The 25,799-nt window shown below is 30.4% G+C and overlaps 3 protein-coding genes across 4 annotated transcripts; all 3 read left to right on the top strand.

The window, feature by feature from the left end:
- On the top strand, window positions 4,319–5,697 carry LOC109353028 (transcription factor MYB80-like). Its single transcript, XM_019595220.1, has 3 exons — window positions 4,319–4,583; window positions 4,722–4,851; window positions 4,955–5,697. The coding sequence occupies exons 1-3, from the start codon at window positions 4,448–4,450 to the stop codon at window positions 5,649–5,651; spliced, it is 963 nt and encodes a 320-aa protein (XP_019450765.1). The 5' UTR covers window positions 4,319–4,447; the 3' UTR covers window positions 5,652–5,697.
- LOC109351805 (uncharacterized GPI-anchored protein At4g28100-like) lies at window positions 14,606–16,803 on the top strand. The gene is made up of 2 exons (XM_019593425.1): window positions 14,606–15,632; window positions 16,169–16,803. The coding sequence occupies exons 1-2, from the start codon at window positions 15,000–15,002 to the stop codon at window positions 16,481–16,483; spliced, it is 948 nt and encodes a 315-aa protein (XP_019448970.1). The 5' UTR covers window positions 14,606–14,999; the 3' UTR covers window positions 16,484–16,803.
- Window positions 22,408–25,429, top strand: LOC109352773 (putative cyclin-D6-1). Of its 2 annotated transcripts, none has more exons than XM_019594969.1 (6): window positions 22,408–22,708; window positions 22,839–22,919; window positions 23,112–23,207; window positions 23,313–23,526; window positions 24,022–24,152; window positions 24,744–25,429. In XM_019594969.1, exons 1-6 carry the CDS (start codon window positions 22,535–22,537, stop codon window positions 25,008–25,010), a joined length of 963 nt encoding a protein of 320 aa, XP_019450514.1. In that variant the 5' UTR covers window positions 22,408–22,534; the 3' UTR covers window positions 25,011–25,429. The 2 variants fall into 2 exon arrangements, with proteins under 2 accessions (XP_019450514.1, XP_019450513.1); XM_019594968.1 differs by having other exon boundaries at window positions 23,313–23,529.

Here is a 25,799-nt window from a genome sequence, read left to right as displayed (position 1 = left end):
TACAAAAAAGTAAAAATATGGTCGGGAGGCACAAAATGCCACCACGCTTGTAATTATAAAAGTGTTAGATACAACATGTGATTTAGAAAGAAAAAAACATTTTTTTGTAAGCTTAGGGATTAAATCTCAGACTTTTCATTTTTACAAAAGCTTTATCCTAAGGTCCTAACTGCCACGGCAGTGCAAAGATATATTGTGTTTAGAGAGATATTTAATCAATAAAAATGTAAAATAAAACATCTATAAATGTAGAACTGATGTCAAAATATCCTCTCCAGTAATAAGAAGTAAACGATTATTTCTTCCCACATTTTGAATGACAAAAATATAATTTTATAATAAATAAAAGATAAAAATATTATTATATATTATTTTTTTTGTTTGTTATCATGTAATACCCCCATCTCTAATAATGTAGAGTTAGCAATAAATAATACGTGTGAGTGTGTGTCTCCTAATTACCAAACTCTTTCAATCTTAAAGATTTTCTAAGTTCAAGAATTAGTTAATTCACTAACTACTTGATTCATTGGCAACCACCATTTAGTTACTTGCAACTATATAGACCAGGTGATCCAGTGGACGGAACACTTACGCACAACAAACGTAATAATCCTCTACGTGTAGCTCTGCCATGCACCATTTACACCACCAACACAACCAAATCAACCACGTGTCTTACTTACACTTGCAAAACAATTTAGTACAACCAACAAAAAGAACAATGTCATGATGTTGGATCCTCTTCATACTGGACTCTCTAATCCTACTAAAATATGAGATTCAAATTTTATTCTATCATTTATAATAATATTTTGTCTAAAATTATTTTAAAATTTATATTATTAATTTTTTTTTAAAGTCATATATCATAATCTTATATAATAATGTACCTCGTTGCAAGAGAGATCCATTTTCAATGTCATGTGTCTAGAAAATAAATATAAAATACTAATAAAAACAAAATTCAACTGTATATTGTTATTTTTACCCCTCAAGTTAAGAAATAAAGATTTTCTCCATTAATTGAGAGACAAATGTATGTATTTATCTTTATTTTTAATAACAAAAATATAATTTTATTATAATTAAAATGATAAATGTGTCATTAAAAATTGTATTTCTTTTTATTATTTAGAGCATTTCGTTCTTTGTTAATGAGAAGATCACAACACCTAATTAACTGTATATTAATTAAAAATACGTCCATGCTATGTGCTTGGACTTGAAGCCTTAGAAAATGTGAACACATCTATGCCTATACGCAAAAGTTTAATATAATAATGAATAAAATGAAGTGCTTAGAACAAATAAAGGAAACGAAAACAGTGCTAGCTTCAAAGTTCGTTGGAGTTTAGGACACCATACACACAACAATAATAGAGCAACATATTCACATAAAAAACATAAGTAGTTTAAGTCAACTTCAGAGAGATGATAGATAGGTATTTAAGGGAAGCCATCGTCATGAAGCTCTTCACTTTGCGCCAAGTAATTACCAAAAGCAGGATATGTATTGATACGGTGACGCAGTGTTTCCCACAACGCAACTAAGATTTATAACTTATAGTATCGATCTAGATTCTATATTGATAATTTTCTCTGCACGAAAAGCAAAGGAAAGCCTTGCATGTATACTTAATTATTTACCTTTTTGAATACAGATCAGAGTTCATATTTTATAAGTTATAACTATGACCTTTCACAGCAGCAAGTCAGCAATATATAGCTTCTGAACATTTTAAATTCCACTTAATATAATAAAAGTAGAGTTGGACATGTCCTCTAGACGCAAGACAAGGAGACAATATAATAAGTGTTTTGTTCACAAATTTTCTTTATTACTTTTTGGTAGATCATATGAAATTATTTCTCTGGTATATACTGATTATTAATTAAAATGGCTTCTCTAGATTGTTCCTGCGTGCGTAGAAAAAGAGGTCCACCGTGTGTCCAATCAAGCACAAGGACTTCATCATTAGCAAGCAATATTAATTAAATGGCATCAATATAAAATAGTCTTTAAAACCTTACTTTCTCGTTTCTCTTCGGCGGTCAAACTTCCAAAACTGAAAAATGTAATGGTCAACTAAAGAGTACATATAGTTGTATTTTGTTAATAAAAACATATGAAATAGTCTCTTTATTTGTGAAGAATGTGAGACTTCATATATCTATTTTCTGGAAAGTGAGAGTTTTGTGTCTTATGCCATATTTTTCTTAGTAAAAACGGCAGAAGCAGGAAAATTATAAAACTTCAAAACTAAAATGGCATTTGAGTTAGAAATTAAACAGTGTTAGATGGAGGGTTGATGAATTTTAGAACCTGATTTTCAATGACTTTTGAATTAATGCATGGACAGCAGATGAAGTAACATACCTGCAGCTTCCTTATTATTTAAATGACAAATGGGAGAGTTTTGACTTCACTCGTCAATAAAAGGAAGGACACATGTCATGGATGTTATGCCTACTCTTACCAAAAGGTTGCTACTAGTTAAAATTGGCCGCTAATAGTTATACACGTGTTGGGGTTAACATGGGGTCTACATCAACATGTGAACATGATCAACAAGGTGACACATTTGCATCGATTTACCTCTTATTAGAAGACATGTGTTCAAGTTGACACATTTGCATGCATCCATGTTTCTCATATACATTGTTTTTTTATTTTAAGCTGGTGGAGAAGAAAATGCGGCTATATCTTGAGAAATCTATGCATCCATTTGAACAAAAAGAGAAATTAAAATACGCGGAAATCGACCCTTTTGTATTTGTTTTTTAATTAACAGAACCATATAAGTTGGTGGATTCTAACTAACTGTGTAAAAAAACCCAAATTTCAATGTATTCAATAACAGTTAACTAACTTTAATATCTGTAAATTATATGGTCTGATGGATCCAAATATTAGTATTCTAGTTATCATATAATAATTTGAATGTGTGATGTATGTTTCTGTCTTGATGATAGTATTAAAAATTTAGTGAATTGATTTTAAACTGAAATCACTTATATCATATGAACTTTGCGTAAGGAAAGGTGGAAAGTAATCGGTGTATTGGTGCAACAAGAAGTGGACAAAGAGAAGTTTATATTGGTATGTTGATGATTTCTGTTTTCCAAAATTGAAAGATAATTACAACTGAGGGTAGAGGTCTTGTGAATTAAGTGTGCCAAGATTCTGAATTTTGATAGATAATGTCAAAAAATACGTACCTCATCACCATCTCATTAATTGGTGGTGGAATTCAAAATCAAAGCAAAAGTGGGCAAAAATGAAAATCCACAGTAAAGCAATGTAATAATGAAAGGGAAACATCATAACATGATTTCTCCAAAATTTGATAATGGGGGCTTGACACCCGTACCGTCCATTATTCCACACAGCACAAAATAAAAGGCAAACTTCAGTTCAAATCATCATTTTTTTCAATGTGATTCACACAAGTTTTTCAATGGAAAAGTCAGCTCCCTTTTCTGTGTTGATTCCTTTTAAATTTAATAACCCCGTCCTTCTGATTAGCAGTACCTGTCTCCATATATATGTGGTATCCGTGGCTCTGTGGTTAATGTAATTCTCTCGCCTCAACATGTTAATACAATTGTACTTATAAAAAATGCATGTCATATATTTGTGCGTCACGACCATTTTGAGAATTCTAACTCGCTTTTGGGTCAGTGATGAAAATATGGAATAGTATGGAGTTATATGTATGTATACTCGCTTTATGTATAACACTATGTGGACATCTACTGTCCCAAAACAATATACTACTTTATATGTCATTGTTGCTTGTGACTGCTCAAAAAAATAATTAATTATTAAAATTTTAATTTAAATATATTTTTTCAATCAATCACAAACAGTGACATGACATATGAAGTAACACACTTTGTGGACAGATGTTCTCATGCCATAGGGTCAATTCCAATTAATCTGTATTTAAACAAGTATATACAAACTAATTCTCTCCAGTATTAGTCATTACATTACATTACACTCTCAATAAAAATGGGACATTATTTCTATTTTTGCTAATATATCAATATTAATGCATAGCGTGTCTTATAAAAATGATACATTAGTTCTATTTTTGTTAATATATCAATACTAATGCATGGTGTGAATTGTTTAAGACATACACACATATAGTTAGTGCATACGATAATATATATATATATGGTTGAAAGAGACATGTGGGATACGGTCGGCGCCAAATCATTTAGACTTCAAACTCCTACACTTCCTTAACTTCTTGTACTATAAAAACTCATGTACTCTCGGACATTAACACCAACATCAAAAGTTCATTTTCGTGTTTAATTAAGATCCATCTTTCTTTGTACAAGTCAGGGCCACCAAGTGAACTTTTTAGCTACCCTTTTAGCTTGTAGGAGTTATCCACCTTACTTTACAACTTTATCATCATTAACTTGTAACATGGGAAGAGCTCCTTGCTGTAACAAGAATAACGAACTAAAGAAAGGTCCATGGACACCAGAGGAAGATGTTAAGCTCATCAATCACATTCAGACTCATGGACCAGGCAATTGGCGTAACCTCCCCAAGATTGCAGGTATGTTCCTATTCTTTTGTTCTTTTTCTTATTAGCCTCCACTTACCTAACTCATTGATGCTCCAATTAGCATGAAATTAAAACCACTTGGTCCAGTGTTTATGGAAATTGATCTTTAAGATATTGATTATGTTACAGGTCTGCAAAGGTGTGGCAAGAGCTGCCGCCTCCGGTGGACAAATTACCTGAGACCTGATATCAAAAGAGGAAGATTCTCCTTTGAAGAAGAAGAGACTATTATTCAGTTGCATAGTTTCATGGGAAACAAGTATGTCCACTTTATGTTATATACATATATATATATATTATATACTTGTGTGAATCTTATATATCATATTGCTAATATATATCTCTGACTTTTGAATGTTTAGATGGTCTGCTATAGCTGCAAGGTTGCCAGGAAGAACGGACAATGAAATAAAAAACTACTGGAACACGCACATAAAGAAGAGGCTGATTCGAAGTGGAATAGACCCAGTTACTCATACACCACGCCTTGACCTACTTGACATGTCCTCCATTCTAAGGACAGTGTTGGGGAACCCCTCACTTTTGGATCTGCAAGCCCTAGTTGGTGCCCAAGCTTTGATTAACCCTGAGTTGTTAAAGCTAGCTGCCACTGCCTCTCTTTTCGCTTCACAGAATAATAATACACAGCAGCAGCAACAACAACACTATAATGGGAATTTTCAAGCACAAGAGTTTAATCAATTTCAGACACCAAACCAAACCAACAATGTAGATGGTTTCATTGGTAACATGGGAAACTTGAGATGTTCAAGTTCTATACAAAATACAATTCCTACGTATTTGGATGAGAACTTTGTTTTGCAACAAAACCAAGTTGATGATTTGCTAGGGAATGATCAGGGTTTGGTTCAGTGTCTAAATAATGCAAATGAAAAAATGGGCTATGATTCTGTTATTTCTAGCCCAAACCATTTGAATAATAATTCATCATCCACGTATGTGAATAGCAGCACCGCTGAGGAAGAGAGGGATAGCTATTGCAGTGACCTGTTCAACTTCGAAATTCCTCACGATCTGGACATTAGTGACTTTTTGTAAATGTGTTATATAATAATAATAAGCTCACTTTTTTAATATGATAATATCTGCTACTTAGTTTGCAAACTATTCATGGCTTTTGTCTGCCAAGATTATTATTATTACTTAATTTGGGCTTGGGTCTTGAAGAATTTTTGTGATGGTTGTTTCATACTTGATTTGTGTTCAGAAGAGGAATTCTTTGGATCTTTTTACTAGTGATGTTTCTTTCGAAAGTTTTCTGTAGCTGAATTGAGTCTGATGTCATCGTCTGCTTTTGTTTCTATCTCTCAAATAATTTTGATCTTCTTTCTTTTTTTATACATTTAACAAAAACATTAAAAAAAAAGTGACATTAATTGATGATGTCCTTTTTTCCTAGCATAAAACAAGTTGGTATTTTTTATTTCTGCCCAAAACATGCTGCAACAATCTGTTAAGGATAAAAAGTAACGTGGAGGTTGAAAAGACGGCAATTGAAAGTTTTTAAATGATAATTTGAAATATTCGACAATTATGTTAAAATCAAATCATTGATATATGTAAAATAATCAAATAAAGCTTATAAAACACTGACTCATACATATCTTATAAAGTCATAAATTATTTCAAATAACTTATAAAATCAAGGTTCCTAAATTGGGGTTTTATAAAAAAAATCTCTAGCATTATTAACAAACGACATTACTGCAAAAAATTACAATCTTTATTTTATCTTTCTCCTCTTTTCTTGTTTATTTCTCAATCTTCTACAGCAAAGAAGCGCATTAATGAAGCTGTCATTTGAAACCCTTCCAGCTCATTATTGATTGAGAACCTAAAAGTGTTCCCTTGTCCATAAGTGGCAATTCTTTCTCCTCTTTTTTTTTATAAATAAGAATAATTTTATTCATAATCATTTCAACTTAAGGATCATTGTAATTACAATCCGTAGAGTTGAAGAATAATCACACAATCATTGCTCAAAGAAGAAAGAAAGTTAATACACTTGTTACAAGAGTAAAATATAAAATTCATTGGGTTCTCTACCCCTCATGAAAACAAAAAAATAATATAAACTTCAAGAGAATATTTCAAAAGGATAAAAAACCCTAAAAACATCAATTAAAACACAAAATTTCAGGTCGAATAAATTGATCCGATTCAGTTCGACTACATCAACAACCAATGAAATTATTAAACAACAATTAGAGTGCCCAAAAATGTAAGAGACTCAATTTTTTACCGATGTTAGGTTGAGGATCCTTCGTCATGTTAGCCCCCTTCTTCTCTTTTGAAGATATAGAAGTAGACAAAAAGTTGACCTCGTACTTCTATTTGATATTGTTTTACATGGACATGATTAGATCACTAAATTTATATTAAATTCTTTATTTATTTTTAAATTTAAAAAATAAACATGCCACATATACATCAAGGGAAATCAATTGTTTTTTGAAATTTCTTAACTTAATAAATATGAAATGGGGTATTTTCATATTTGATTTCTCAAATAGAAAATGTTTACAACCTGAAATTTCAGAACATAGTCAATATCACATAGAGAATCAATAACTTCTAAAAAAAATTCTCACGTCTTCGTGTGCCTCCATTCTCTCATCCATTTTATCCCCTTTACGATGCATTGTTACTCTTACCTTTATACATAAGTCATCAACATCCATTTCATGGTTGATTTCCACAAGTAATCACCTTTATTTGCTATTTGCCGTAGAATAAAAGTTGTCAAATTCTGATGATTAAAGATAAAAACCTCTACACACTCCATCAAATGCTACGCAATAATGATTGTCTTATGAGTCAATTTAACTTTTTCTTCTTTGGGTTAGTACTTAGTAGGGTAGCGGATCTATGTAAGCCATACAAAAAAACGGAAAAGTACTCTTCCAGGTACCAAGAAATAAATATGAGCCCAACTAGGTTCGGTTTGTTTTGGTGAACAGACTAAAGATTGTGTAGGCCCAAACTGATGAACATTGATATTTAATAGTTTCCATTTAATTTTCCCATAAAGAAATGCAGGTTAAATTTACTTGGTTACTTGTGACTACTATATTCGGAACTAAAAAAACAGAGAGTAGATGAGAGACCTAAAAGTTCTTTGAGCCTTTTGAACTACATGGAATCATAATGGAATTACTATTTCTTATACTTTTTATCTTTCTTTCAAAAAAGTTCCTCTTCCTTTTTTATCACATCACCAATCATATTTCTTTCATCTCTTCCTATATACATCTCTTCTCTACACCCCATTTATACCTAAAAGAGTGGTGTGGAATAAACATTTTCCTTATTACTTTGTTTAAAGTTACAGACTTCAAATTAAAGTGATGTATAAATGAATTTCCCCACCATATGATTCTATTGATTGAGATCACATATCTCGAATGTTGTTTTACTTCATGATTCAAGCCAATCAAAATGTGATTTTTTGTTATTTTTGTATTTAAATTTTTTCTTTTATTCATGTAACAAAATGTAATAGGCTTGAGATAAAGAATAAGATACGGTTGGGAACAGATAATCCTTGTCCATGACTTCGTCCCTTATTAGCACCAAATGATTTTCAATAAAATAGGAGCTCTACACTGAGTCATCAGTGAATGAAAATGAACGAGCCTTTGTCAAATTTTAGTTCCTTATATACAGTCAAAGTTGATTAAGGTTGTCACGAACAAGACACCGTCGATTAGGGGAGGGATTCTGCACGTGTACCAGTTTGTGAGCAAAAGAGGACAAAATAAAACCACATTCATGCATGATTACATGAATAATATATGCTGGAGGCATAATTCCACGGTACACATAATCTTGTAAAACATTAGGATTCAAAATTTAAATTTAGCGTCTAGAAAAGTAACAAAAAGGCTAATAATTATTAAATGGTGCCAAATGTCTAAGTATAAGGATTTCATTCATCTTGACTCTTAATTCGCCACTAAGATGTAACATTATATATACTCGAAAATGCTGTGTTTGATATATGAACAAGTTGTGGGGGAAAAAGTTCAATACATAAGTTTTCATTTTCATTTGTTTATGTCCGAGGTTAATAAAATCCTGAATATAAATGCATGTAGTTAAATATATTGTACCACAAAATATAGCTACGAGTATTGTTTCTATGCATGATGCAAAATGGCTACCTCTACTGCGCAATTGTGCTTAACCAAAACCTAGTATTTTTATGAATTGGAAGGATATTTCTGGGCCCTGAAACCTCAATTTGTAATTTGCAACACCATGATTGCACCTTTTTCCTTCTACTTTTGGGGCTCAATTACCTAAAAATGTAGCTAACCACCTTCCTTTTAGAACCTAATCAGATATATATAATGCATTCTTTTTATTGACCAATATGCATAGAAAATGTAATACTACCTATGTTCCTGTCTTTTTCCACATGAACAAGATTCTGGAAGAGGTAAGTACATAATTTTATATGTGTTTCTAATAGTAAAAATGTTATTATATTATATATAAAAATATAAAAACGTTTTATCATATTATTGTTTTATTTGTTTTTTGTGGTACTAAACGATCCATACTTTTTCCAAAGCATGATTTGAATTTGTGGGACCCTACCTGAAACACAAAGGGGCCAGATTATTGGGGGCAGGAAAAGAGTTTAGAAACTTTTTCCAAAGGTACTACTTTTAACGGGAACAAATTTCTTTTGGTTGACGTTTTGTATTTGTCCTTTAAACTAATAACAATGCACCTATCTCTATCTCTCTTGTTATCTTGTGTGAGTGGGGACTCAACTGGACTCATTTCTAACATTATATTTAGTTTTTCTACTTTCCACTCTGTAGAATATGTAAAATAGAAATTGATCATACATGGTTATGTTCTGTATATGTAATAATACAATGTAATTAAATTTTGATTTGTTTCAGCCTTGGTTTAAAAATGGCCACAAAACAAATGTTGTTTAGTAACGTGCAAGGAAAATAATAATAATAGGGCTTGGCACTCCCATATTGGCGATTTGGCTCTGAGCAATTGCATTTGTTTAAATAAATAATGTTATCCTCAAAAAATAATGCACTGAAAGAAAATGGCATTCGTAGGCTGTCACGCATGACACAAACAACTGGCAAAAAAAGTTAAAACAAAATTTTTAATATCCCATCTTTTATTTAATTCACACACAATTTTGTAAAGTGATAATAAATTCCAAATTTCCATAAAGTGAACAATCCAATATTACACACCCATTCATTATATATTTAAGGGTAGGGGTGAATATGGGGTGAGTTGGGTCGGGTAGAGGTTTATCTTTTACCCGATCCTAAAACTGGTTGAGTCATTTTTTAAATCTGAATCTAACCATAGACTTAAAAGTAATCTGACCCTAAATGGTTATTGGATCCGCTTTTAAATTCGGACTTGTTCTTATACCCAATTAAATATACCATATATTTATTTTAGATAAAATCTTTTTATTATTACTTATTATTATACTTTTGATATATAAAATGAATATGGAGATATATTCTTAATGATGTATATATTATGGAGAAATTAGAGAATCAATAATATTTTCGATTAAATGATTATCATTACTTTATACAACAATTGATAGAGACCTGCACAGACACGATAAGTGAGTAACCATGGGTCTGGTCAGTCCAGGTCTTGTTTGTCCTCTACCCGACCCTAAATATTGAATGTGTCTAATTTTTGAATCCTAGACCTAACTCTATTTAGATCCAATAATGATTGGGTCACACTAGGTGGGTTGGTAGAGTCGAGTCCTGCTTACCCTATTTAAGAGTAAATAGTAATTTTGATCGTCATATTTTTCTACATTATCAATCAGACCCTTAAAAATTTTAAAATCCAAACTAAATCTCAAAAAATTAAAACGTTAATCAAATTAGTCATAATCATGTTTTATGAATAATTTGATCCTCATGTTTTACACATACTACATAGCAGGTCATGCTTACATGTTTTGCTTGTTGACTTGTGTAATTGAGGATACTCATACTCCATCGCAGATCTTGATTAAAATTTTAGGAGAACAACAAAATTTAATTGCAAATTGTAATTAAAATTAATTAAGTAACGGAAAATACAAAGAAACATACATTATTAGATTATAACTAAAAAATTTAGTTATTTCCTTTTCAATATTAGTCACTTTGTTGTTTGCAATAAATTCATCTTTTGTCTTCCTATCTAATTTTGTTTGCTCGTTTTTGTTGTTGAAAATGATATTTATGTTAGTTGAACCACAATAGTTAAGATAAGGCGAATAATTTGATAAAACAAGATCTGACCAATGACATATTGTTGAAAGTTTTTCAAACTTGAATGACTAACGATATCAATAATAAAATGTTGAAATTGACATCTCAAACTAATATTCTCTTGCTCGTTAAAATCCCTAGCATATAATTGTTGGACAAAAATACATATATTATCAATATCAAATGACTTATAAACATTCATAAGATATATATTATCAATACATACATAATTTTTTCATTAAGTGTAAAGAATTAGATCTATCATGTGTAATTTTTAGAATGACACAAGTTAGACCATATTTATTTATTAAGCTTCAAATTAAAGAAATATGTGATGTCCAATTAGTATATCTATAAAGACGTCATTTGAGTGTAGGTAAATGTAGTGCACGTGTTCTTCCAAAAATCATGTCACTTTATGTGTTACTTATTATGATTGATTGAAAAAATGTATATTATAATTTAAAAATTTAATAATTAAATATTTTTATAATTAATCACAACAAATAACGCACAGAACAACACATTTTATTGAACAACAAATTTGTTGAAGTATGGAAAAATTCAGGGGTGACAACTGTCCCACCTGTCCGTATAATCATCCGCCACTTCATACTCAATTTTTTTATACAAACACTCATACTTACAAATATTTTTTATTAGATGTAAAAAATGAAAACAAGTTACAAATAGGTTCTGACATTAATAGTGTGACTCATCCGCTATATATTTTGATTTTTGATAATGTACACGATCTAAGTCATTAAGTATAATATATATTTAAGATCATTTCGATCAACTAACTAAATTGAAATTTAATCTTAATTCATGAACATTAAAAACTTTCATTTGACTACAGTCTTCGTCGTGCCAAAGCTGGTATAAAGCATTTTTTATGCATAAAACTTATATAAATACGATGATAGGGGTAGGGGAAATGAAGGGGACCATACCTGAGCAGAAACAAAAGATAGAAGGGAAGTAGAAAGAAGGAAAGAGAGAAAATGAAATGAAAAATGAAATGAAAAATGAAAAGGACATCACAAGCAGCCAAATTCTGGGACAGCCTTTTCTTATCACGAGCTGTTGTTGCTTCGTCCTACTCTCTCGGTGCTTGTGCACCTAAACGAATCTCACTCCCTTTCTTATCAAAATCCTCTTCTTCTTTACCTACTGCATCAATCAAAATATTTTATAACATTGTAAAAGTAATGGAAAGTGTTAATCATGATATTAAAATATTGAATATCCACTTCATACTTCATAGTATGAGAAAAGTGTTCATTATAGAATTCACACATGAGAAATAGGAAATGCTATATATATATATATATATATAAGTTTAAAATATATTTATTTGATTTGTATTACTTTTATTTTTTATATTTGAGAGTCTATGATAATTAATAAATCAACAATAAATGATTTATTGACAGTATAAAAACACTTATATTGTTGATATATACATATTAAATATTATATATATAAGTAATACTTAAAATATGTAAAAGATGGTGGCAGATTAAATTAAATGTCTTAAACTAATGGAGACCACTTTTGTTTCGTGAACTTGGAGCATCAGCAAAACGCATAAATCTAGAGTGATATCTGACTGTACCAATATTTCTCATGGCGCATTGTGCAAACTCAATATAATTGATTGTTATTTTGTTGGTTATTTGTCCTTCTTTGTCCATTATATTTTTTTATGTTTATGTAGATAATTTAAAAATATTAAATAACGTAAAATATAATTTTATTAAAATAATATAATATAATATATATATATTATAAATAAAATAAGAAAACGAAGAATTTTGAATGAAAAAGATAAATAAAAAGTATGGTCATAGTTAAAAGTAAAACATAATTAAAATATAAGTTTCTAAAAAGATAAGAAAAATTGGAATAATTAAAACACAAATAAAGAAAGTATAAGATAGCATCTAAACAATTTAAATGATTCTTTTGAAATTTATTTTATATTTTTATGAAATATTTATTATTGCTTCATTTTTCTTTATTATAAGGTTTGATTATCTCTATATTTTTTATTTATTTCAATAAAACTATAAATTAAAGTGCAATATTAAATAACGGTAAGATTGTAATGTTATAATATTTTTCAAAAGGAAAACGAATCACTTCCATTGTTTCTACATTTTAATTAAAATTGCTATTTTCATCATTGTAATACAATTATTTTCTCTTTCCACCCTATGTTAATCAATAATATTTTAATAAAAAATCATTTAATGTACATAAGAATTTGAAAAATATCCCATGAAAAAAACTAAAAAAACAATATATCAAAGAAATCATATAAAAAAATAAGACATAATATTAAAATAAACTATTGATAAATGAGTTTAATATTTATGTACCGATAGTGTATGAGATTGTTATATTATTACTATATTCATGTGTCAACTATTATTGATTCTTAAATAAAAGTAATATAAATAATGATCGAATCATATATTAACAATCTAACAAACTATTCAATTGTTAGTATATATATCAAATTATGGGATTTGCTAACTTTGCACAAGTAAAGTTTTGGACAAAGATGTCCACTTTTTTACTCATCACAACTTAATTTCAATGGGTGTTTATGTTTTTTTGTTGTTGTAATAAGCACAGTTTGGTATGACTTATTTTGTGTTGTTTATGGTTATCATTTAAAAAAAATAAGCAAAAAGTATAAGCTTCAAAATCATGGGCTGAGTTACTTTTCATTTCTCATTTTACCTTAACATAACTTTATCTCTCATCATTTTTACTCTTCCACCAAACATCATAATGATTCACATTATCACCATAACTTATTAAAACTTATATATAAAACTTGACATTCATGTATTATTTATTTTGTGAATTGTTAATTCAAGTTTAACAACTTCTATTTATTTGTGTGTCATGTTATCTTTTTAATATTGATATTAATTTTTATATTGTATTTTATTTTAATATATTTTTTTAGTCTTTGTTATGCAATATTAAAATTTTGTAGTAAATATATATATGATGATTTATTTCTTTATTTTCAATTTTTTCACTTCTCATTTTACCACATCATAACTTTATCTCTCTCCTCCTTTTTACTATACCACCAAACACCATAACTCTCAATATCATCATCATAACTTATCAAAACTTTTGTATAAAACTTGGAATTTGTGTATTATTTATGTCGTGAAATATGTAATTCAAGTTTAGTTACTTCTATTTATTTGTGTGTCATATTGTTTTTTAATATTGATATTGATTTTATATTGTAATTCATTTTAATATATTTTTTAGCCTTTGTTATCTAATATTAAAAGTTTATAGTAAAAATATATAGGATGATAAATATTAAAAAAATGTACATTTAAAAAATAGTGTAAAAACAACCAAAATAATCATAACATAAACAAATAATCTTATAACCTTTTCTATAATTTACTATTTAAAAAATAATATTTCTATCTTACCCAAACAAAACAAAACATGTTAGTTTATATTTAGTTTTCAGCTAAGGTACCCAAATATAAACGAATTATAATCTTAACAAATTGTAATCTCACATTTTATAATCTCTAAAAACGTAATCTATACCACACTAATACTTTTTGCGTTTATGTTATTTGAGAAATCAATAACACATTTTACTCATTTAAATATTGTAACTGTTATTTAAAGATGTCCATAATCCACAATATTTATCTCTCAACGGACAAGCATAGACGCATAGAGTCATAGTGATAAAGACCACATACTTGAAATCCAAACCTTTGTAATTGTACCCAAGCTAATCTAATCTCTCTAAGTTTTGGCCTGCAATGTGTTCCTATCAAATCATAGTGTCTTTGAATAATTGAATCTGTGAGCAAACTATAACAAGGAGGAATACTATAACAGTACGAATCCTTTCACCTTTTGAATCTCTCTTTCTATATTTCCCAAGAAACCTAATTCACTTTCTTGGATAAACAACTTACGAATCCAAACAACATCCCAAAAAAACTCACTCTTCCTTTTCAAACCCCATTCCAATCTCTTTCTCCACCACCCAAACTATCTCCTTTTCTTTTTCCTTCTTTTCTCTAACACAATACAAAAACAAAAAATGCAATCATCATTCACGTCCATTATCGCGTACCTAGTACTACTTATACTACTACGCTTTTCACATGCCGGTTTACTATCCCAACCGGTTCAGCCTCTCGAACCGGGTAACTACCCATCCCCTAACACTGTCCCTGCATTCCCGGTTCAGACCCAAACCCAAACCTGCCGCCTCGACCTCTCCAACGAGCTCTTCGGCGGTGTCAACGCCGCCTGCGGCAAAAACCTTGACCGCAGCCGCTGTTGCCCGGTTCTCGCCGCGTGGCTATTCGCCGCCCACGCCAGAACTGCATTAGAGCTCTCACCCTCTCCTTCTCCGGCTCCGTCAGCGAGCTCCGGCGTAGGAGAACTTCCGATGATGCCAGATGACTCACAAAAATGCGTTAACTCACTTCAAGACTCGTTACTGAGTCGAAACATAAGAATCCCTCAACCAAACGCGAGTTGCGACGCGATTCTATGTTTCTGTGGAATTAGGCTTCATCAGATAAGCTCGTTAAGTTGCCCCGCTGCGTTTAACGTTTCTGGATCTTTCAAAAACGCTACTCCCACCGCTGCAGTTCGTAATTTAGAGAAAAATTGTCGTAACTCTTCTTATGCTGGTTGCTCCAATTGCCTTGGTGCCCTACAAAAGGTTCAACCTCTAATTATTATCATTAAATAAATATTAATAGAACTAAATCCTTTTTTTCATCTTTGCATCTCAATTGTGTTTATTTTGCATTTGATGCATGTGACTAACAAGGCATGTGTTTTCTTTAGTAAAAATATTTTAAAAGTATGATTATAATTTTTGAGAATATACTTTATGATTATAAGTTTTTTTTATGAATTGAATTTATTAAGGGACCATCTTACTTTGTTTATAACAAAAACAATCCCGAAGTGGAAGATGCTTTCTACCATTGCAACATTAGTCTTATTTTGCCGTTTTTTCCAAACATGTTGACATGCGAAAATGACTTCCGATCCGCACTTTACTAATTATTACAAACTTTTTTCGTTTATTCTATTTAAATACTATTTTAATCATACTTCATTTTCTCATTCCTTCCCTTTTACATCGCAAACAACTCATCTCAAACCAGCATTTCGTTTATTCAACATCTTTCTTGTATCATCAAAAAATAGTTATTTATGTTTTCGTAACATAATTATATTTAATTTCAGCTTAAAGGGAACAAGAACGAGACGAAGGGGAATGAAAGCAGGGTGAAGAAAATGTTCAACAGGGACTGTCAACTAATGGGTCTGACGTGGCTACTTGCTAAGAACAAAACGGCATACATACCCACCGTTTCAGCGGTACTGCGAGCCATCATGTATAGTGCGCACCCACATGAATCAAAGTGTAGCCCTGATCAAGAGAACATGCCACTAGCCGTTGATTCTCTTCAGTTCGACACTGCCCATGCGTCATCGTGGCCGTCCAATTTTTGCGTTACGTTGTTGCCCCTAATCATGCTGATTTATGCTTTTGTTTAAAACAGGGTCCAGATCAGTTACATTGGCTTGTTTTGGGTCCCTTTTCTGTGCTGAGTTCTTGACATGTTTCTTGGCTTTGTGTGTCACGTGAAGCTAAGGTAGTGGACAAAAATGGGTAACGGGGCTGTTTCTGACTTTTGAGCTTTTCATGTTTTTTGTGTGCCATCTCTGTAAATTTCAGACTCCATTGACATGTCTGCACTCTGTACATGGTGCTACTGGGACTAGAAAAGCTTTACCTCACATTTTACATAGAAAAAGTGTTTTTCTTTTGTGCTTTCTTTTTTCTGCTTTATGAAAAAATAGTGTTCTTAACCTTTATTCTTACACCACTTTAACACTTAGATTTATAATCTCAATTATGTAATTGAGTAAATTATCAAAGCATGATGATGTATGCTCAAGTGAAGAACAAGATACAAAACAACTTTCGTCCTATCCTAACCTAACTGAAGGGAACTTATGAAGATGTATGACATGTGTTCTTCCTATAATCTGAACTTACAATAGTTTTCTTGAAGCTTTTGGCTTATTGTGCTATAATCCTACTAAGTCTCACTTCACCTAAACTTTTCTTTCCGAAAGAAATTTGATGGGTACTTTTATGTGTAAAAAAACTAAGATTTTTGTGATTGAGTTACTTTACATAATCTTGTTTGTACAGTGTAATTTCTTTTTTAAGGGTTATGTCAAGTATGTGTTGAAAACCAAATCCAGTACTTTTTTATTTGTTAACTGTATAATATCTCAATAAAACTGTTGTCTTTAATTGCTTATCTTCAACCTTTTAACATTATCATTTTTTTAATCAATCAAATGCATCTTTAAGCGTTGGTGTGCGACATCTTTCCTTGTTAGTGTTATGTATAATTTGGATGTTAGCATTGCTACATGTTTGATCAATCCAGCTGCAAGATTAAGGACTTATAAAAATTCTGACAATTGAGTGCTGTACAAATCATTGCAAATGTAAGCATAATGATTTATCACATGTGTCAATCCATTGTGTTGGATAAATTGATTAAGAAAGCTAAATGTTAAGGAATTGGTTGAAGGATGAAAAATCATTTGGAGATGGTAAAACAAAATGCTACAAGTTATAAAGTTGACTAAAAATGGTGAAGTAATGCAAGAGTTTTAAGTCGAAATACTATAAAGCATAAATCAATTTAAGAAACTTATCTGATGGGAATTTTTATGAAAATCCTACACAAAATGCTACAAGTTATTTTATTTTTTTGGTCATTTGCCATAGCCAATACACTCTTAATGTTTGACTTTAATCTTAAATCTTAAAGGTTCTTTATGACTGGAAAAAAGGACTAGAAAGTTGAGATTAATTGTGTGACATATTCTCCGATCAAGGAGATTAACTCTATGATCCCTGTAAATTATTCATCTTCAAATGTAACTATGTTTTATGATATATATATATATATATATATAATTAGGGTATAACTTATTACGATTATAAAATTACCATCCATTTGTTTCATTTTTAGTCAAGAATAAAAAATGCGAACAACAAAAAAAAACTTTAAGTGGTGCATATACTTCTAATGTTTTGTATGCATAAGTCATAAATTAATGAAAATAAAATCCTAGCTTGTGGTGTTTTGGTTTTTTAGCGAGATTTAGATACGCAATTATCCCATTTAAAATCCTCTTGTACATTGTGTTTAACCTTAGACCTTAGCAAATACCGTAGTGGTATACATTTGTATCAGCCTCGATCTTGACAATGTTGGACCACAGGAGGAGGAGCTCCCTATGACTAAGTATGTTGGTCGATTTTGCTAAATAAAGAATGTATAACCAGTTTTATACAGAAAAAAACAAAGAAGAAAAAACTTATTTCACATGTTTCAATAGAGGGGCAGTGCTTATTCGACATTCGAGATTTTAAATTTACAAAACAAAGTTAAAATCTTATAGTTAATACGAATTAACTGGTTCAATGCAAATTTAAGGGAGAATATATTGTTGTTGAATGTCTGTCGTTTTGTAGTCCAATGACAAAGATTCCTTGCCAAACTGAATATTTTTAAGCATAATAAATAAATGTAATGAATCCCAAAGTTTTGGTTTAGCATGTGATCCCTGAAGTGCTAGCTATAATATTTACCTAGCATCAACCTAAAAACAATACTTTTCTATTGCACAGTTGTCATCGATGTTCAAATGAAAACATGAACTTCCATATTTTGACGTGGCATGCCTATATGAGAATCATGTAGGAGTGCTAATTTAATTGCATTACTATTCTTACCAGTTTATTATTATTCTATCTTTATTTATTATTATCAGCTTGTTATTATTTTATTCTTATATTTATCTTTATATTTAGAAATTATATCTCATAATACACTCTATGTAAAAGTTGAAATTCGATTTATAATTTCTATAAATTACAAATGCACCAAATGAAATAGCTGTTACACAGCAGCCTGTTCTTCCTATCATAACTGGTATTTGATTGTAAAACTGAAATAGTTTTGCAGCTCCGAAAGTTAAAAAGAAGAAGGTTAATTAGTTATATTAAACTAGCTTTAATTTTTTAAAATTAAAATTGTATGAATCCTATTTGAAATCAAGCATACTATGGATTAGCTATATTTTTGTGTGGGTAAAATGTAATTGTTTCAGTACATAACTATGATAAATTGGTTTGCAGCTCAGAAAGTAAAAAAAAAAACTAAGTGTAGTTATATTAAACTAGTTTTTATGCTGTAGCGGTTTAAATACCTAAAACAGTAAAATTTCAAAGTGTTTGTCTAGAGGGATACTTGTTAGGAGAACAATCACACATATCTCAAAAATGATAATTATTTACCCAATAGGTAAATAGTTACTTTTGATAATACCAAAAAGAACCAAATTAAACTAAATATAAAACAAAATGGGCTACTCAAATAGTTTGGACTAGCCCGTTTTAGATCAACTTTAGACCGGGCCGAAAAAGCATAGCCAACATTTGGACTACCAAAATGTTATATATTTGGTATATGCAAGTAATTAGTTTATTCGATTTGACTCTATTAAAAAATGCTATGTATTTAAGCCTTTGAGGAGGGGTTGAGAAAAGTTCTACTCATGCCTTATTGAAGTAGAGTTAGAAATCAGATATAAAATAATACAAAATATAACGTAGAGAGCCCCACAATGTAGTGACTGTTGATTTAATATGGGCTCATTTTATTTTTTGTCTATTCGGGCTGGCCTGTTAACACATGTACATTTGACACAAAAGTTTTCTCAAGCTACTGGTTTTGAGTGTGGTTAAAAAGGAACATGAAAATGAGGAGAAGAGTTTATGCATGTAGAAAAACCAGAATAAATGATGTAAGCAAACCACATAGATAATGTATATTCTGTGAGAACCTGTATCTTGTGATAAGAATCCATGGAAAATAGACAGTATTAGTAACAAATCAAGTGCATAATCAATGCTTTCATGTAACAATCTTCATTGCCTTATACACTGAATATTATTGAACAACTTATGAACGTTACGTACTGAACCTATCATTATTTTGCATGCCTTATACACTGAATATTGAACAAATTATGAACGTTACCTACTGAACCTATCATAATTTCTCACTACACTAAGGTAAAAATAGGATGAATTTTAGCATAAATTATAAATGCCTTGTCTACGTCCTCTATTGCAAACATTAAGCATGCAATGATGCTGTTATCTGCATGGGTTATGTGGCGTGCTACCCTTTACTCGTCAACTCATCACGCCTTTCTCTCTCTACATGCTTTTATTTTTAGTAAATTAGTATTTTTATTCGAAGCGTGAAGTCTCTTTTGTCTGACAAAATTCTTCAATTGCTCCAAAACAAATGCATGTACATGTGTGTATGGTATATATTTCAGAGAAACTAGAAAGCAAAAGGAAAACGGCTATATTATTAGTCTTTCAATGTGAGAGCCTGAGAGGTAAAAATAAAGGTCTCTTTAGGCTTTCTCTCGCATCAAGGTATGCAGGGGAAGATAATCTGTAATATTTTTTTACCCAAGAAGATGATACCCAACAAGGAAAGTAAAAGATGCACAGAGATAAATTATGCAAATGGAACGTACTTCAAAGGCGTATTTTGAACTAATATTGTATTAAATTAATAATTAGTTTAAAATTATTCATATTTTATAGTCACAGTTAATTGATTAGTTAATCTTAGTTAAATACAAATTTTTATATAAGTTTTTGATTGTGACTTTTTTACTTATTCAATTTCATTAAATACATACAATTCATGAAATATAAACTCTTATCTACTTGATTTCTGGTAGCCGGTAGGCTTGTCTAAGTGTTGACACGCATGGAAAGTCATTTAGCATCTTTGCTATGCCCAAAACCTTTTTGTATCCCAACTTAATACTATTACAAACTTCAATTATCCCCACCCAAGAACCAACAAAACTGATTTGATTATTATTTATCATTGACCCCCTTGTTTTAAGAAATTGACTTCCCGTTGCAGTTAACAATAATACAATATGTAATTATGTACCCTTCTTCTTGTGCTTTTTATATATATATATATATATATATTAGTTGTAATAACAATAGGTGGTAGTCAAGACCAAAAACACAAGAAAGGTACATTATTGGAAGAGCTGTAACTTAAGTATGCCCCATGTCGCAACAACCCCAAACTAGTTCATAGACAGGCTGGACAAATTAATTTGTGTGTCATAGACCAACCAACACTATTCATATGAGGAAGAGCACCATTGCATTGCCAAATAAAAAGTTCAGGTCCATGGGGCCACAAATTGATATTCCAAGTCATGAATTGTGTGACCATGAAGAGCCATCGCCAGCTGATATATAAATAGCATATAATACTGCGAGAACTTTGCAATTGATGGAAGAGTTTTGGGATAGAGAGAAGTTTCATGATTTTAAGTTGTTATCTTATTCCATCTTAAACCCTTAAAATCAAGAGACAATAATACATGTTTTTTTGTTGAAATGAGGTTTCATGTCATTATATTCTAATTTAAGTGGATCCATACTATTAGTGTCATTCCATCTATTTTATTCATTTCCATGTATCTAAAGATATCCTAAACATTGGCCATAATTATAAGTGGCATCTACACTTATTTAATGTTTAAAAGAAAGAGTATTAATAAGTAATGTTAAAACATTGGTTAAAAGAAGTAAAATAAGTATTTTGTCTTGGAAAAATAAATAGTTTTTAACATACTGCGAAATATTAAAAAATTCTTAATGTGGTTTCTTACATATTAGATTGTAATTTTCAATCTCAATTTTATCTTTTGTAATCCTCAACTCAAAAAAATACGACATATTTTTCAACTAATAAAAAGTAATATCACATGAAGTAATACACTCTTTTGATACAACATTTTAACCCAAGATCAAACACAAAAATCTGAGTTAGGTTTTGGATGCTTATAATTAACCGATCTAAGTAACAGCATCTCATGCAACCCTGACCACAGGGGACCAAACACCTCATATATGTTCCAACAAGTTATTATAACATTCCAATCAGAGGCAATTGGGAAAGAGAGAGTAGCATAGAAAGCAGCAAAATTAATTAATTAAAGAGGGCATAGTAAATAATAGGAGGAAAATCAGAAAAAAGTTACATAATCTTATTTTTAACAATCAAAATTTAGTAACATACTTTACAATAAATGAAACTATTTCTATTTCTTCTTTACTATTCATCTTTTATTTCATTAAAATAAATATCAGTAATGTTCTCACAATTTAATTCTCAAAACACACAGAAATGGAGAAGTTAAATATAAGAAGCAAACCGAGCTCATCCATAGTTTTTTAATGCACTAATCATATATGAATTTGATATAGCGTTATCATATAATCTATTATTCATTTTCACCCTCATTAGTTTTTATTTGAAGAAAATTGAAAAGCAAAACTCTCTCCTCAGCTTTATCTTATACTAATATACTTTGCCTCTCTTCAACAATGACTCTCCACCTTGCCTTTCAGCCACACGTCACTGAGTAACTTCTTCACAAATACTAAATAACTCGTCCATGGAGTTTCACCTCGAAAACCCTTTACAAAATTTTCACGACTTTCACTGTGGTATCTCTTGCCTCTTCCTTATTGAATCTGACCACATTCCATCACAACATTACTCTCATACTCTTAATGCTAGAGATCTTGACATTTTTATTAGAAGAAAAGTCGTTTCTATAATTTCACAGGTAAGTCATAACTGCCAAGTCTAATTGGTTTCTTTTTTTCTAAGAAATAGAATGTAGATTATCTTTTGAAAAGACTGTATCTTTAAAGTAATCTAAACGTACGTACGTGGGTTGAATTTGTTTTGCTCAGTTGTGCTGCAACTTGGATCCACTTTTGTCTTACCTTGCTGTCAACTATCTAGACCGGTTCCTGGCCAAACAAGGAATATTGGTAAAGAAAACTAATGTGCTTTCTATTTTGTTCATTTAATTGTTGTAGTAATATTTTCAATCAAATATTAGCATTGGCTTATTTGTTTTACCATAAATAAATATACTACTAGGTCACATTGAGGAATGTAAAATTTTATAAGCTGGACTATGCTCTCTTAAGATCTAACACTTAATTGGTTATATGTTCAAGAACCCAAAGCCATGGTCCCTTAGGCTTCTTGCAATTTCTTGCTTTTCTCTAGCCGCCAAGATGATGTGTGCAGAGGACTTGGCTACTAATGTTCAGGTAAAAACGTTACACATTCTAACCAGTGTTCTTGAAAAATGAGAATATATGAAAGGTTTTATAAGCTATATGTTGTTATTTATTGAATGAAGATCGTTTTATTAGGCCCTTTTGGAACAAAGTGATGGTGACTTCATTTTTGAGACACATACAATACAAAGAATGGAAGCCATTATCTTGGGAGCACTACAATGGCGAATGCGGTCCATCACTCCCTTCTCTTTCATAACTTTCTTCATTAATTTGTTCACTCTCAAAGACCAACCAATGAGGCAAATTCTTAATGACAGAGTTGCTGAAATTATACTAAAGTCACAACGTGGTAATCGTTGCATATTTTTCAATGTTTTAACTTTTTTTTAACTTTTTCCAAATATTTTAAAAACTAAATACACATTTATACTTTATTTTTCACTATATCATTTATCATTCCTCATTTTAACATTTATTTTTCTATTTCCTTTAAATTTATTTTAAATGTATTTATCATTTTAAATTAGAGAAAAAATGTATCCACTAATTATACATTATCACTGCATCATTCACGGTTATATTTAATTATAATTAACTCTTCAAAAAAAATAATTCAAATGAATAATATAACAACTTTGTATAAATCTAACACTCATAATATATAAATATTACATTCTTTAAATTATGTGTATCACCTTAAATATCAAAAAATATATTGAGTAACTAGACATGATTAATGTTTAGTGACTTTAGTCGGCGTAATATTTGAGAAATCTATAGTTCATTTTGATCATGACATCAATCTTGAATTCTTGTTGAATAATCATTGGCTTTTATGCAGATATAAAGCTTTTGGAATTCAAGCCATCCATAATTGCTGCATCAGCGCTTCTGTGTGCTTCTCATGAGTTGTTTCCTTTTCATTATCCGTCATTCTTCAGAGCTATATCCGATTGTTCATATGTAAATAAAGTACACATCCTTCCTTCATCATCCTCGTCTTTTTATTATTATTATTATCATCAGTATCATGCCAAAAATACACATAGTAATTTGTATGAGATTATTTTTTAAGGACTTTGGGTATGAACTTTTTTACATTAAATACTAATCATTTATCACCCATGGGTGAATCTTTGTAGTTATTAAAAAAGGTCAATTTATAAACAAAATAAATAAATAAAAAAGGTCAACTTTCAATGATATGATAATTAATGAATGATTAATAACGTAAAACTAATATTCCTGATTGCATTCAAATTATATCCAACTTAAATATATATCATATTTATGTCATTTTTTTAATGAATTTATTACGTTAAGGAGAGATAAAATATTTTTTATTAATGGTTTATAGAAAATTTGTGAAATTTCATTTATGACCTTTTGCTTATTATATGACATGATTTATTACTGGATTATTTTAATATAATCATTGTCTATTTGTGAAATTTATATATACATATACATATATATATATATATATATTTATTTATTTGTGAAGAAGGCGAAACTTCTTTATAATATGGAGAATTAACAGATAGTACGTTAATTTTACTGCAGGAAAGCGTGGTGCAGTGCTATAGTTTGATACTAGACATAGCTGCGGAAGAGGATTGTGTGTCGGTGTTCAATGCAGTTTCGAGTTCAATCACACCGGTTAATGTGTTGGACCATCATTTTCCAAGTTCAGAAAGTGATCAAATCAACGGTATCACTGTTACTGCATCTACTCTTAGACAACAAGATAACCAGGACCATAAGAGAAGGAAAATCACTGGTTATGGTAACAATCAAACGGTTCACATTTCTCGGATTAAACAATGCTGAGAATTAGTAATGCAAGTAGAGGATAACATTTAATCCTCTGGTCCATCTGAAATCGACCATGTCATATTGTCATTAATTAGTCACATCATGTTGATCTAGTTAACAATTATATAAGGGGCAAAAAATGAAAATTTTGAAGAGAAAGTGATGGGGTGAGAGAATGAGATTGAGAAGAAAGAAAGCAAGGTGATGCCGTGATGGATATAGTTCAATGAGAAAATCACTGTCACATGATCTTGGTACGGCCTTCGTTATAAGGTGCTGGGAATTTTTGTTTTTTGTTAGAGACCAAACGAAAGGACAGAACATAACTTTGAATTGTAGGGTTGAACTTTGTGGGTCTTTGTTGTAAATTTGTAATTTGTGTCTCTTGCTTCTGGCAAAGTAATAATAAATGTATGTAACACCGTAACAGTGAAGCAACTATTTTCTTGGAAAGTAAAATTTAGCACTTTAATATATTATTTCTGCTTCATCTTTCTTGAGTCTTATGGAGATCAAGTCAGCGCGAGCTAGAAGGGGGAAATCTCGCTATATGAGCCTGCAAGTACTTTTCTTTACTAGAATGGACATAAGACTTTTGACTCTGATTGGCTATTAACATGATGGGGCTAAAATGGTTAACCATTAATTGGACAGCTAAGAAGAGTGTCACCAATCTCTATGTGTGTGTCTTTGTCATTTCCCAGTATTTGTTTTTGTCTTTACTTCTTTCTTTTCTCTATGTTCCTTCTCTTAAATTTCTGCAATTTTTTATCCACTGTTTACATATCCCTGAGTTATCACCAA

Source organism: Lupinus angustifolius, chromosome LG07 (genome assembly GCF_001865875.1).
Source record: "Lupinus angustifolius cultivar Tanjil chromosome LG07, LupAngTanjil_v1.0, whole genome shotgun sequence".
Taxonomy (NCBI): Eukaryota; Viridiplantae; Streptophyta; class Magnoliopsida; order Fabales; family Fabaceae; genus Lupinus; species Lupinus angustifolius.
Note: the sequence above shows the minus strand (reverse complement) of the source record. Positions and strands in the feature narration are given on the sequence as shown.

Excerpts from the sequence above, each read along its gene's own strand:
- LOC109351805 (XM_019593425.1), top strand. The coding sequence starts at position 15,000 with ATGCAATCATCATTCACGTCCATTATCGCGTACCTAGTACTACTTATA. Across the intron at positions 15,633-16,168 it reads GCCTTGGTGCCCTACAAAAG|CTTAAAGGGAACAAGAACGA; the intron begins GTTCAACCTCTA and ends ATTTAATTTCAG.
- LOC109353028 (XM_019595220.1), top strand. The coding sequence starts at position 4,448 with ATGGGAAGAGCTCCTTGCTGTAACAAGAATAACGAACTAAAGAAAGGT. Across the intron at positions 4,584-4,721 it reads TAACCTCCCCAAGATTGCAG|GTCTGCAAAGGTGTGGCAAG; the intron begins GTATGTTCCTAT and ends ATTATGTTACAG. Across the intron at positions 4,852-4,954 it reads CATAGTTTCATGGGAAACAA|ATGGTCTGCTATAGCTGCAA; the intron begins GTATGTCCACTT and ends TTGAATGTTTAG.
- LOC109352773 (XM_019594968.1), top strand. The coding sequence starts at position 22,535 with ATGGAGTTTCACCTCGAAAACCCTTTACAAAATTTTCACGACTTTCAC. Across the intron at positions 22,920-23,111 it reads TGGCCAAACAAGGAATATTG|AACCCAAAGCCATGGTCCCT; the intron begins GTAAAGAAAACT and ends TATATGTTCAAG. Across the intron at positions 24,153-24,743 it reads ATTGTTCATATGTAAATAAA|GAAAGCGTGGTGCAGTGCTA; the intron begins GTACACATCCTT and ends ATTTTACTGCAG.